Source organism: Microplitis mediator, chromosome 2, assembly GCF_029852145.1.
Source record: "Microplitis mediator isolate UGA2020A chromosome 2, iyMicMedi2.1, whole genome shotgun sequence".
NCBI lineage: Eukaryota > Metazoa > Arthropoda > Insecta > Hymenoptera > Braconidae > Microplitis > Microplitis mediator.
In genome coordinates, this window is record NC_079970.1 from 15,212,464 (window position 1) to 15,226,093 (window position 13,630).

At 31.9% G+C, this 13,630-nt stretch overlaps 1 protein-coding gene across 1 annotated transcript in view; it reads left to right on the forward strand.

The window, feature by feature from the left end:
- LOC130663524 (tRNA dimethylallyltransferase) overlaps nt 1–13,630 on the forward strand; it is a 103,633-nt gene that overhangs the window by 32,247 nt on the left and 57,756 nt on the right. The window contains exons 3-4 of the mRNA XM_057462788.1: nt 2,653–3,038; nt 11,169–11,304. Of these exons, the coding sequence (XP_057318771.1) occupies nt 2,653–3,038; nt 11,169–11,304 (522 nt within the window). The remainder of the gene's footprint in view (nt 1–2,652; nt 3,039–11,168; nt 11,305–13,630) is intronic.

Sequence of the window (13,630 nt, forward strand, 5' to 3'; positions counted from 1 at the left end):
TTTGTCTAATTTGATACTATCTGTGTTCACTGAAAATATAAAATTAGATGAGGACGTTTGCTCAAACATGTAATTTGCGTTGACACACAAATAAGTAATGACGAAAATGAACACCTGGTGGCGCCAGGAGCGACCAGGCGGAGATTTAAAAATTTTTTTAGGCTCTAAACGTGTGGTTTGTAGGCATAAAGTAGCTGTACTACATCTGTAATCTCAAAGGGCGAGACATGAAGTATAACTGATGCTAATGAAAGGATAGTCCACGATTACGATGTTAACATCGTAGACATTAGTAGAACTTTCTTTCCGTGTACACCTTTTTTCCTCCTTCTTCACCCAATACCGAGGCTCTTTCCATTTCCACATCTTAGCCTCGCTATCGCCTTCTTCTCTACAGCTTTCCATCTAGCCCTCTATTCCTAGTATTTCGGCTCTTCTTTTAATACTAACTGTTCATACATATTGTTGATCTCTGACTTGCCTATGCTACGGCTTTTTTCCTTTTTTGTATATCTCTATCCCTTTTCTATTTTTGAAATATTGACTTCAATAGTATGAATTTACATGCATATGAAGATGATAGTGTTGGCACATTAATTAATTCGATTACTGTTCACACTAAACTCACAAATAACTCAATTAACCCTGCATCGTATAAGTAATTAACTTGAATAGACGTAGGGCCCTCACTTCGTAACTCACAGGCAATGATGTTGACTTAGATCATAGCCAAGCACTGGATTTTTCATCATGTACACAGACAGTTGATTACGGAGACGTATTTCTTTATAAAGTCCAGTCCCATCAGTGGTTAGGATCCAAGTCCCCGAGCGTACTGTATGCACCCCTTCTATAGTGAAAATGTTTGTGACGTAAAAATTATTAAGCTACTATCTATAGCTTCATTAGGATAGAAACTATCGGGATTCTTTCAGTGCCCGAATTAACCGAAGAGAAAGAAAATGTGTAAATAGCACGATAATTAGCTATAGGGCTATTTTCAATTTATGCACCTCACTTGTAAGTCAAAATCGAAGTCATTTGTTACAAATTCACTCTTTGATCTAGTAGTATTCTAATATTATTTTAAGTAAATTCTTTCTGAAACTCAAATGAAAAAATTTCTATGAATAAATCGTCTGAAAAAAGGCATATGTTTACTAAATGGAGAATTATTGAAATTATGTTTGAATTTCTTATACACTGGTCACAAAAATCAAGGGATAGAAAAAAAATTCGAAATTTTTGGGTGATTTTCAACATGCTGTAACTCGGCGAAAAATGGTCGTAGAAAAAAAAGCAAATTATAGCCTCAAGTTTCTAGTTTTCAGATCTGGACTTCAAATTTTTTTACCATGCATGTTTCCGGAGTAATCCTAAGAAAACCGACGAAAAAAAAATTTTCAACATTTTTGCTCGTCTTCCAACAACTCTACGGGCTTCAATAAATTTTTTTGAATAATCTGACCTTATGACTCTTTCAGGAAATTTTATGCCCATTAATTTGCCGGCCTCAAAAAGTCTCTACGACGATTTGACGCCGAGTTATCATTAATCAAAGCAAAAAAGTCCATTTTGGTTTTGATGATCAATAACTCCGGACGTACTGGTCGTACAGAGAATGAAAGTAGGGTTTTGAAAACTGTAAAACATTCTCTATTGGGCAAAATTAGTGGCTTTTGATGGAAAAATTTTTTTTGAAGCGATAATGTTTATTAAAAAACAGGTAAGAATTCGCGTATTTAAGGATATTCGGAAATCTTGGTATAACTTTGGATATAACGGATGAACAAAGGATACCGTCGTTTTTTTTTCAACCTCAGTGTCCTGAAAAAACTCTGCAAATTTTAAAGCGAGCAATTTTTCTTTCTCAGTGTCCCGAAGCTTTAAATTTATCGATTTTACCAAAAATCATCATAATTGGTAGTTTCTCGGTTTTTGTTTATTCTTTAGATTTCAAAATGTTTTTTTCACCGATAATCTTAATTTCTTTGATCGAAAAGATTGATTATCGACAAAAATTAAAAAAAAACAATTGGAAATTTTTTTTTTAAAAAATTTTTTTTTTTTTCAACATCTTTTTTTTTCAAAATTTTTCTTTTGTTATATTTGCAATGATTTAACATTGTTAAAAAAAAATTCCCCAATTTTTTTTACCGACGGCATTAGCGTTACCCAAAGCGTACTACGTGGAGATTGCTCGGTCGGATTTACGCTTGCCGGCAGTAGTAAAATATTGAGGAATTTTTTTCGACAATACTATTTGCTTTTTTTTCTACGACCATTTTTCACCGAGTTACAGCATGCTGAAAATCACCCAAAAATTTAGAATTTTTTTTCTATCTCTTAATTTTTGCGACCAGTGTACATTAATTTATTTATAAAATGAGCCTTTAAGTCTGCACTTCGGTATTTTCAAAAGTTATGGTTTTGTCATGAATAGGTTTTGAATCTTATATATTTAGGTTCAAATCCAGGTGTTCGTAGCATTGCAACAAATGTTATTCCGACTAAGATATGAATTTTGTGTCAAATAGATGATTTTTTTTAATAAAACAAGAGAATAACGATCTAAAATAAAATTTATTAGATATATTATTGGTGAGTTCTTATATTTTTAGCCCGTAATGATTTTTTCCTCAATTGATTCAGATAAGTGATATAGTAGCTAAGCGGAAGATGCCAATCATTGTCGGAGGCACAAACTATTACATTGAGTCACTACTCTGGCAGGTTCTAGTTGAGGATCCCGACGCGTCTGGAAATTCCATACAGACACATGATGGTTTGGTGCTTGAAAATTACAATGTTAAATGTGAGCAAATGACTGAAACCATGCAAAAGGGTAAAATAACTGTATCAGCAACTACGGAGTTCGAGTTAAATCGAAAATTGGAAGAAGAAAAACTTGTGACCTCGAAAAAAATGAAATACGATGACAATGAACAATCAAATGAGGATTTACATCTTAAATTAACTCAAGTGGATCCAGAAATGGCTCGACGTTTACATCCTAACAATAGAAGAAAGATTATCAGGTGAGTTTTCCATAACTATAGATTTTGAATCAAAATAAAAAAGCGTTCTTTAAGTTTTTTTTCGCACACCTCAAACGCAAAGCGTAGATGTTTGGCTTACTGTCAACATGTCGAATCCCCGTAATTCACTCACATCGAATTGCGTTTATTATTTTAAAACGTACTGACGTGATATTAAATTCATATTACTATTAAAAAATCTGGGCAAAGGTTGGCCCTATGGGCCAACCCCAAAACTTTCCGCTGTTTTCGAGTTCAAGGGGTTCGCTAACATTACTATAAATACATTTTCGAGCTCGAAAATACTTTAGACATAACACTTTTTTGACTTCCCGCTGACAAAATTGAAAATTTTCAAAAATTCGGGAAGTTATTGGTTTCGGTCCGATTTACGAAAATCGAATTTTCGTCAGATGTCGACGTTTTGAGGTCCTAGGAAGCTATTCTGACTAATTTCAAGATGATGTCCGAGTGTATGTATGTATGTATGTTAGGGTGGGCCGAAAATCCACTTTTTTTGAATTTTCATTATTAATACCAAAAATATTTTTCTTTGTACAAAAAAAAAATTTTTCCGAAAACAAAAAAATTTTAGGTCGATATCTTAGGCTCGCCAAATCCCGCTAAAGTTAGAAGTTGTTTAAAAATTTTTTTCCAACTTATTTTGATCGGAAATTTAATTCCCTACAAAAAAGGTCCCATGAGAAAATTACGTGAAGTTGGTAGTTACTGAGATAATTGCAATTTTGCTCTAAAAAATGAAATTTTTCAAGATATTATCACTTTTTCAAGGTAAAAAATAAATTTTATCATAAAAATTTCATAGGAAATTCAATTTTCTACAAAACAGACCTAACAAAAATTTATTCAAAGTTGATAGTTACAAAGATACTAGCAATTCTTGGTGAAAGCCGCCAAATAACGAGAAATGTGACTATCTAAACATAAAACTGCCAGTTTTTGATTAACTATAAATTTCAAGTTTTTACCGAAAGGCCAATTTTGTAAGAAATTTGATTTTCCATGAAATTTATATGCTAAAATTCATATTTTACCCTGAAGAAGTGATAATATCTTGAAAAATTATATTTTTTACAACAAAATTGCAATTATCTGAGTAACTATCAACTTTACGTAATTTTATTATTGGACCATTTTTGTAGAGAATTAAATTTCCGATCAAAATAAGTTGGAAAAAAATTTTAAACAACTTCTAACTTTAGCGGGATTTCGCGAGCCTAAGATATCGACCTAAAATTTTTTTTGTTTTCCGAAAAATTTTTTTTTTGTACAAAGAAGAATATTTTTGGTATTAATAATAAAAATTCAAAAAAAGCGAATTTTCGGCCCACCCTAATGTATGTATGTATGTATGTACGTATGTAAATACCTGTATCTTTTGAACGGATGAACCGATTTTGAACTTTAAGGTGTCATTCGACACGGCTTGTCAATATCTTGAAGCTGTAAGAAAATTGAGCTTGATCGGTAGGGCTCGTTTAGAGATATTCCAAAAATAAAATTTTTTCAAAAATGTTTTTTTTGGATAACTTTTAATGTGCTCGATGGATTGATTCCAAAATCGACTGGGCTCTGAAGCTTTATAAACCGCGTCGAATGTCACCTCAACCATCAAAATTGGTCCATTCGTTCAAGAGAAACCGTTATCGAAAGAATGAAAAAAAAAATTTTTTTTTTTAATTTCTCAAAAACGACTCAATAAATTAAATTCAAAATTTGATCAGCTTTAAAACTTGATAAAACGCGTCGATTGCTTCCTTAACCGTCTTAATCGATCAATTCGTTTGAGAGATATCGTTGGAGAAAAAATGGTGAAAAACGTTTTTTTTTCGAAAACAACAGCATACAAGAGTATTTTCGAGCTCGAAGAACTCGAAAATGTATTCACAATAATGTTTTCGAGGTTCTTAAGCTCGAAAACAGCGGGAAGTTTTAGGGCTGGCCCGCAGGGTCAACTGATGGACCGATGTTTTTTTTGTGTTCGAAATTTTTTTTTTTTACATTTTCTTGCATTTGGTGAGTAATCAACGCAAAAATTTACCAAAAATCGAAAAAAAAAACTATTTTTTTATTTTGATTATGATCACACAATTAAAGAAACAAAACTTGTTCCTTCAATTGTTTAGCAAAACTTTGATCGATCATTCCCAAAAAAAGGTTGGATAAATCAATTGGAAAATATACAGGATTATTGGGGCTACATTAACCTAAAAAAGTCCCTGGCAACATTATTTTTTTTATCGATATTTGCAGAGTAGCGATATACTAAAAAACCATAAAAAGCCATTTTTTTGCAGTTACTTGTAATGGATGTTGAAAATAAAAATTTTTTTTTTTCTCAAAAAATGATGAGAGGATCTTTTAGGGAATTTATTCAAGTTTTTACCACCACCCTTCAATTTACTGTGTGATCATTGGTACCTGAAATATCGATGATCAAAGCCAAACGGATCATTTTTTGTTTGAAGGCTGATATCTCTGCGACAAATCATCTACGAGGTTGAAAAAATGCCAAATTGAAGCTGAATAAATTTGCTAAATGACCTATGCATTGGTTTAGTTGAAAGAATTTTTCCACGGTCCGTGGGCTCTTCGCAAAAAGAAACAATTTAGAAATTTTTTATCTCGCGGTATTTCTCGTGTTTGCGCGATACCCGGAGCTCTTAAAAAATATTGAAAAAAATTCACCGAAACTAGAAATTTCAAGGTATAAAATGCTTCTTTTCAAATCTCGATACGATTATTTTTCACCACGTTACGGCCTTTTAAAAAATCGCTAAAAAATTTATAAAATGTTCCTGTTCCTTAAATTTTTTGTGTAAGTGTATATATTTTGTGCATAAAGTGCATAAAAAAATAGTCTTCTGACCGATTTTAAGAGCTTGACATTAAAATAAAAATAACTAGAAAACAATGCGGAATTCGAAAAAACTTTATGAGAAATAACTTTTAGGGAATAGAATTGTCTACAAAAAATGTCTGATGATATTTTGTAATAAGTCTGATAGTTTCGCCGGAAAAGTAGAAAATCTCAAAATTTAATACGAATTCGACTTCAACCTCAAATAACTTTGGAACAAATAGATTCCTCAAAAAATGATAAGAATCTTTTTTTGTAGAGCATTCAATTCCCTACAAAAACATGCCTGCCATTTATTCCTATGACGCATCGTTAGCTACTTATAAAAATCAGAAGACGTAAAAAAAATTTTTCCCATGTTATTCTTATGGGAAATAGAAAAGTGCGATGAGGAACCTCTTAATGTTAATATTAAGAGCTCTAATTTTCACAGGCGTCTTTTTTTTATCTAAATGAAACTTTTGAACCTGTTTGGAAGAAAAAAAAAAACGTTTGTTATTTTTTTGGATCACCCTAATATATATATATATATTAGGGTTCTCCGTTTGAGATAACTATTTTTAACTTCCCACTAGGAAAATTGAAAATTTTCAAACATTCGGGAAGTTATTGGTTTCAGTCCGATTCTCGAAAACCGAATTTCTATCAGATCTTGACGTTTTGAGGTTCTAGGAAGCTATTCTGACTAATTTCAAGATGATGTCCGAGTGTATGTATGTGTGTACACAGAAAAAAAAGTTAACTTGATTCAAGTGAAATATTCTTAAATCAAGAATACTAGTTTTAAAAATACCATTTTTTTTGCTTCAAGAATTTATTTCTTGGCTCAACGAGTCTCAGGATTCTCAAATCAAGATTTGTATATGCTTGGTTCTAAAGTACATTTTTTTCCACACAATAAATTTAACTCTCAGACCAAGTAACAGATTTACTTGGGTGAAGTGAACATTTTGACGCCAGGTGTCGCCTCGATGGGGACATCGTACTTGCTTGATTTTCTTGGTCAGTTATAGATAATTTTGAATTGTAAGTTCACAATTTGAAAATCAAAACATAAATCTCGCTGTTGATGATTATTTTTGTTTAATGTAAATAATTACTGTGTTCAAACTATAAAGATTTTCACAGTAAATGTATTTAATTGTCAATGCTTATTTACTTGTGTAACCTAAAATTTTCTATTATTGAAAATGTGGCCATTAAACAAAAATATTATTTAAATTTTTAGTACAAATGAATTTTTTTTATAATAAAAATATGCATTAAACTTCCAAATCAAAAATTAGTATGAGTAACCATTGTAGTAATAAACTGATTAATAATTTAAAAAAATATATTTGTATATTTCTGAATCGAGTAAAATAACATCCTGATTAAAAAAATGCGCCATACTCTAACTAATTCGGTATCATCCTGAGTCAATATTATCGGCCTCAAACCAAGAGAAAAAAATTCTTGGGAGAAATAAATATGCATCTTGTTTGAAAACAAAAAATTCTTCTTTCAAGAGTAAAATTTTTAAAAGAAAAATTTTTACTCTCTATTGAAGAGTAAGGTACCCGCGGGTAATAAGGCCTGTCGGGTAATAAGGCCTAAGTGACAGAAACGATATTTAGAATAACCGCCTCCACTAAAGGCCACTTCAGTAGAAGGGTCTTGTACAGAGATGCTACGACAAGTTGATAGTCCCGATACTACGTTCCCTGTCTTCTATATTTCATCATCCGTCATATGATGTCGTAGCGCAGAAGAAATCATAAAAAACAATCTAGTCTTCTGACTTTTAGAAAGGATACTGATAGTTTTAAGTACTGTTTAGCAAAGCAATCTAGTCTTCTGTCTTTAAAAAAGTATTGTTGCTAAATTTAAGTGATGATTCATCTCAAATACCAATTTTATTAAGTATAATTAAACTATTCCAGTTTGATGAACCCGTAGGCCATATTATCCTACCGTCGTAAAATAAGGCCTATTCGTATGGTTTTTGTAAAAGTTTGATTTTTTGTTCGTTTGTAGTATAAATTACCATTATTTCATTATATTTTATGGCTAATGTATTGAAATAAAGATTAATGATACATTTCGATAATTAAATGCAATACTTTCGATTCTATTCAAAATCTCCCTTAGCTCGGCCTTATTACCCGCTGGTATCTTAATAATTTATTCATTCAAGATTGAACTTTTTTTAATTGAGAAGTTTAGATGTTTTGAAACAAGAAGATATTTTGGAGAAAATAATTTACTTGAACCAAGTTAATTTTTTCTCTGTGTATGTATGTACGTACGTACGTATGTAAATATTCAAAGTAAAAACTGTTGTAACGTATTGTATATTGAGTAGGAAGAGCTTTTGACCCTCGTGTGTTAGCAGCAATCACCTAACGGCTCGTGAACCAATCGAACTCGTTGTCAAAAGCACTTTCTACTCAATTCGTTAATATACTATTACTATTATTAAAATAAAATTGTTTATGAGAACCACAACTTATTACGAAGTATGAATTAAATTTCATTTTTTGCTAGGATTATATTTTTTATGTTGTTTTTTTAGTTTATGATTTATAACAGGGTGTATCTCAACCTTGCCAAGTTTGGCCCCTTTATTAATTGATTTTAATAAGGGCGCCACTGGAAGATAAGACTCGGCCTTCCAGAACCGGAGATGTTAATATTATAAATCAGGGTCGTTGAAAATATATAAGAGTGAGGAGATTGAGGGATTAAATTAATTTTTACACACAATTTTAATCGATATAATTTTAGATTTTATTCACCAAATCACAATTATGCCCACCGGGCTTTTATTTTACTTAGAACTATTTTTCACACGTTTGTCCACCGGACTTTTATTCTTAACAACTAATAACTAAAATTTTGTCCACCGGACTTTTATTAATTATACGAATTAGTCCCCTGGACTTTTACACGAAATGGCCACCGGTCTGATCCCCTGGATCTTTTATTATATACGACGAATGAGTCCCCTGGACTTTTATACGAATTGGCCACCGGCCTGATCCCCTGGATCTTAATTGAACGACGACGAGTCCCCTGGACTTTTTATAACGAAATGGCCACCGGCCTGATCCCCTGGATCTTAATTAAAATTAGTCCCCTGGACTTTATACGAAAATGGCCACCGGCCTGATCCCCTGGATCAAATTAAAATAAATTTAGTCCCCTGGACTTTCACGAAATTGGCCACCGGCCTGATCCCCTGGATCAAATTTTATATAAAACGAATTGGCAACTTGCCAGATCCCCAGGATCTATTATTTAAAACCGTTTCCACAGGAAACTTAATTTTCTCTCACACACACACACGTTTTTACATTCGAGTCCCCAGGACTTATTCACACTCACACACACGTTTACAATGTATTATTTTCCCGATTATTTTACACGCACAATTTTATTTAATCTCGATTTTATTTATGTGTCCACTGGACTAAATTTCTATCCGTAATTTTTAATGATTCTACAATTTTATAACGACACTTTATCAACATGACAATTTTATATACTTTCAGTTTTTCGAATATCAAGTTGTTGAGTAAGAATTTACTGACACCGAAAAACTGCCGCCGACGACTGACGCTATCTCTCTTTTATCCATTTACAACTAGTCTTCACGTTAATAACAAATTTGTACAACAAGAACTGATTTCCATTATTAATAAATTTAATTACTTATATCCTTATTCTTTTATCACTAATTTCACTGCACTTTTAATTTTCCTTTAATTTTCGGTTTTGTAAATTTTATATTTTTCTTATTAAATAAAATTGATTAATTTATAGTATAACAATTCCTTAATGACTAGATTTATTATTTATAATTTCTGGCCCTCCTGCCGAGAAATTATCAGACGGACCGCGTGTAAATTTATTTTGAATACTGTTCTTCTTGCCGACAATTTATTTTTTAATCAAATTGGAAATGGCGACTGCTCACGAATTATTTAATTATTATTAATTAATTAGTTACTTAATAATTTGTGGCAACCGGCCGACAATTTATTTACCTCTCCTTAAATTTCTCCAGCGATCGTGGCGTCCCTTTTTATAACAGTCTTCCTGCCGATTTCCGTTGACTTGGTTCTTTCCTCCAACTTTTCTTGCTGTTCACGTGTGGTCACTCGTCCGTGTCTTCTGCCGGTCCGTCCGACTGTGTCCGTTTTCACTCTTGTCACTCACTTATCAAATCTAAGTTCGCGATCATTCGGCCCTTATCGGAAAATCCACCACTCCAACTTATTTCCTTATTGGGTCTTGGGGACGAGCCCCTTAAATTAGCGCGCCCGGCGACAAGTCGATAAAATAGTAACGCATATGGGGTACTATGGGTAATTAATCAACCGCGGGAAATTAGGTTGATTTAAAGTTGTAATTTTAAATTTTTACCCCGTTACAGATTCTCACATTTAATGAATTTCATCTGCAGTCAAATATATATTGAAAATTCCAACATGATCAATGTCACTTTTAATCTGGTTATTAGCTCATAAACATTCAAATGTATCTTATAATTACTATGACACTTGTTATTTAGAAAATTAACTCCATATTAAAAAATCTGGGAACCGGTTGACCATTCGGTGATACTTTCGAGTCCTTTAATATTTGCAAGCTCTTTAAGCTTGAAAAAATTCAGGCTTTGTATTAATCTCCGAGAATTCAAGAAATTGAAAATAGTTAATGAGGATCGTTTTTTAACGTTTTGCTCACGATCATTCTTGATTAATTCAATGTTTTTTGACAGAAGTTAATAGAAATGATGAAACTAAAGGGTTTCGTAAACTTCGAATAAAACCAACAAGTTCGTATGTGAAACAATTGAAAAAATCTATAAAACGGTTGACCCTGCGGGCCAGCTCCAAAACTTCCAGCATTGTTCGAGCTCTTTGAATTCGTAGCTTTTTTAGGGTTGGGTAAAAAAATCTGAAAAAATTCAGAAAAATGTCTTTGGAAGGATAAAAAATGATAAAAAAGTTTCAGCGAAATCGAAGGGGGTCGGGTCAAAACCTCGGTGATTTGACATGGAATGCCCCATATATAAAGAATCAGAATTCCATATATCTGCCCAATCGTATTTGTCGTAATCTTATATAATTAAGATTGAAATTTCATAGAATTAAATATATAGTTTTTATATTTCTATCTTAAAAATGATTTAATTTGTGAATTTTATTTCATTTCTTGCTATTTTTTATTGCAATAATACTTTTTTTTTTACTTTGCTTAAGGTCTTTAGAAGTTTTTGAAACTCATGGAGCAAAGCATTCAGAAATTTTGAGACATCAGCAAGTAGCTGGAGGTTCAGGCTTGGGAGGCCCTCTACGGTTTCCAAATTCATTGATTCTTTGGCTTAAATGCGATCAGGCAAGTTATTTATATAGCAATAAATCATTGTTGATATTACGATTATAACATAATAAGCAATGCGAATCAAATTTTGTATTTTATGGATTGAATACTTTCATGCTGTATTATCATCATTGATGTTTTTATCAATCATTGAATGGATATTTCCAATTAGATTTATGATCATTTAATCCCACAGGTTTATTAATAAATGTATTTGTCAACTGAATTTTTACAGTGTTTTCATAGTATCTTAGATAATTAGTGTCATCGAGCATAACACTCGAGTACGGAACTTGGGAGCATGAGCGTCAGTGAGTGATATCAAGTAAACAAGAGTATTATACTCAATGTCACAAGTTGTCTGCGATATTGCACGCCTCGAACGCGAAGCGCAGAGGTTGCGCTTTATAGCCGATTCGTTAAGGTCGCGCGATTTCCTCACAATAAACTGTACACATTATTTTTATATCACACTTACACATTATGAAAAGCACATCAATATAAAGAGGGAACAGTTATGAATAAGCTTGATGCTTTTTTTAAGTTGTCCGATACGTATTAATATAAAAATAATTTATCGTGGACATTAGTCTGTGCTTCAAAAAAAGTATGTAGCACGGATATCTCGAGAACGACTCGACTAAACAACTTAATTTTTTTTTTTTCACAATCTTCAGAATTATGCAGAGAAGGTTATTCTCGAAAATCACTACTCTAGTTCTTCTCGTTTTTTTATAATAAATTATTACTATTCAAACCGGTAATTTTACATGTGAACAAACTCACAATACAGTCATTTTATTTAGGAATGTTCTCCTTATCTTACTTTTTTCGTTGATTTTTATTAACATATATTTACCATGGAAATTTGTACGAAAAAAACGTGGGTGATTCAAACTTTTTGGAGAAATTTTTAAAACATAACATTAGCGTTCGAGGTGTGCACTTTTGGATTTTCCAAATCTCTTTTATACTCTAATAAATGCACAAAATTACGACGTTGCTAAATTTCTAGAGTCAACGTCATGATAATACAAATATTCTGACAATTCGTATTTACAACGTGAGAAACTTTTGGTGAGAAAATGGTCTCTGAGGACTGTACACGGCGTCCTCGGTGTGAATTGATGTTGGAAAATTTTTCTGGTGTGAACCATTAAGTGGTGTACTTTTAACAAAGTGCGAGTGTTATCTTTCACACCGTTCGAGACAATTGGCCCAAAACCCATGCATTATCCAACCATATAATCTGTGGTTAAAAATGACCCAAGAACTGTTTTTAGGTAGATTTTTCTAAAATCTAACTATTGTATTTGTCCTCATGATTGATTTTTCAAGGAATTTTGTCACAACCTATCATAATTAGTTGAGTAGGGTACGAAAATACCATCCGTTAAAAAATTAATATATGTATGTATATATAATATATACATTATTATACAAGTATATATTATATATTTATATATATGGGACATAACGCAGTTTTGAGGACACGATTACGCCTACAATTCTTATCAGATCTTAAAGAAATTTTTCACACATTCTATGGGCGATTATCACGGTTAAGTTCGAAGATGGGCAAAATCGGTTGATTAGTTTAGAAGTTATGGCTTTTTGAAATTTCCATGATTTTTTGGAAAAATTAATTTTTTTCCACATTCAAGTTCATATAATTTTAAAACTAATACTCATAGACAATTTCCGTAAAAAGTATCTGAAAGCTTGTCTAATAAGCTTTAATTTATGACCTTAAACTTTATATTTCGACCATTTCATCCTATAATTTGATGGCCTTGAAAATTTTAATGGAATCAAAAAATGTTGAAAATATGGGTTTCATTCCACATAACTTATGAATTTCCTATTATAATCCGGTTTCGTCAGTTGTATTTTATTGTGCACGAAATACCCTGTAAATTTCACAGCTATTTTATATTTTAAAAGTATTTCTTTTATTACTTATGATGTATCAAATGTACCTCTACTCCCTATGATTATCACTGGTCTTGTCATTACGATAGCACCTACAGTTCTTATCGGGTCTTAATGAAATTTTTCACACTTATTCTATAGGCGATTATCTTGATCAAGTTCAAAGATGGGCTCCCGATGAAAAAAGATTTTGTCTAATCATATATGATCATGCATAATTGTCTATATATGATCAGATCCAAAAATTGGCCAGGTCTGATCATACATAACTTGATCTGTTTATATATGAACAGATATGTTCATATATGATCATGCATGAACGAATATAGTCATTTTTAGAATCTCATTTAGAATATCTGTAAATTATTAATTAAGTAGTTCAATTAGGATTTATTGTCTTCATCAATAT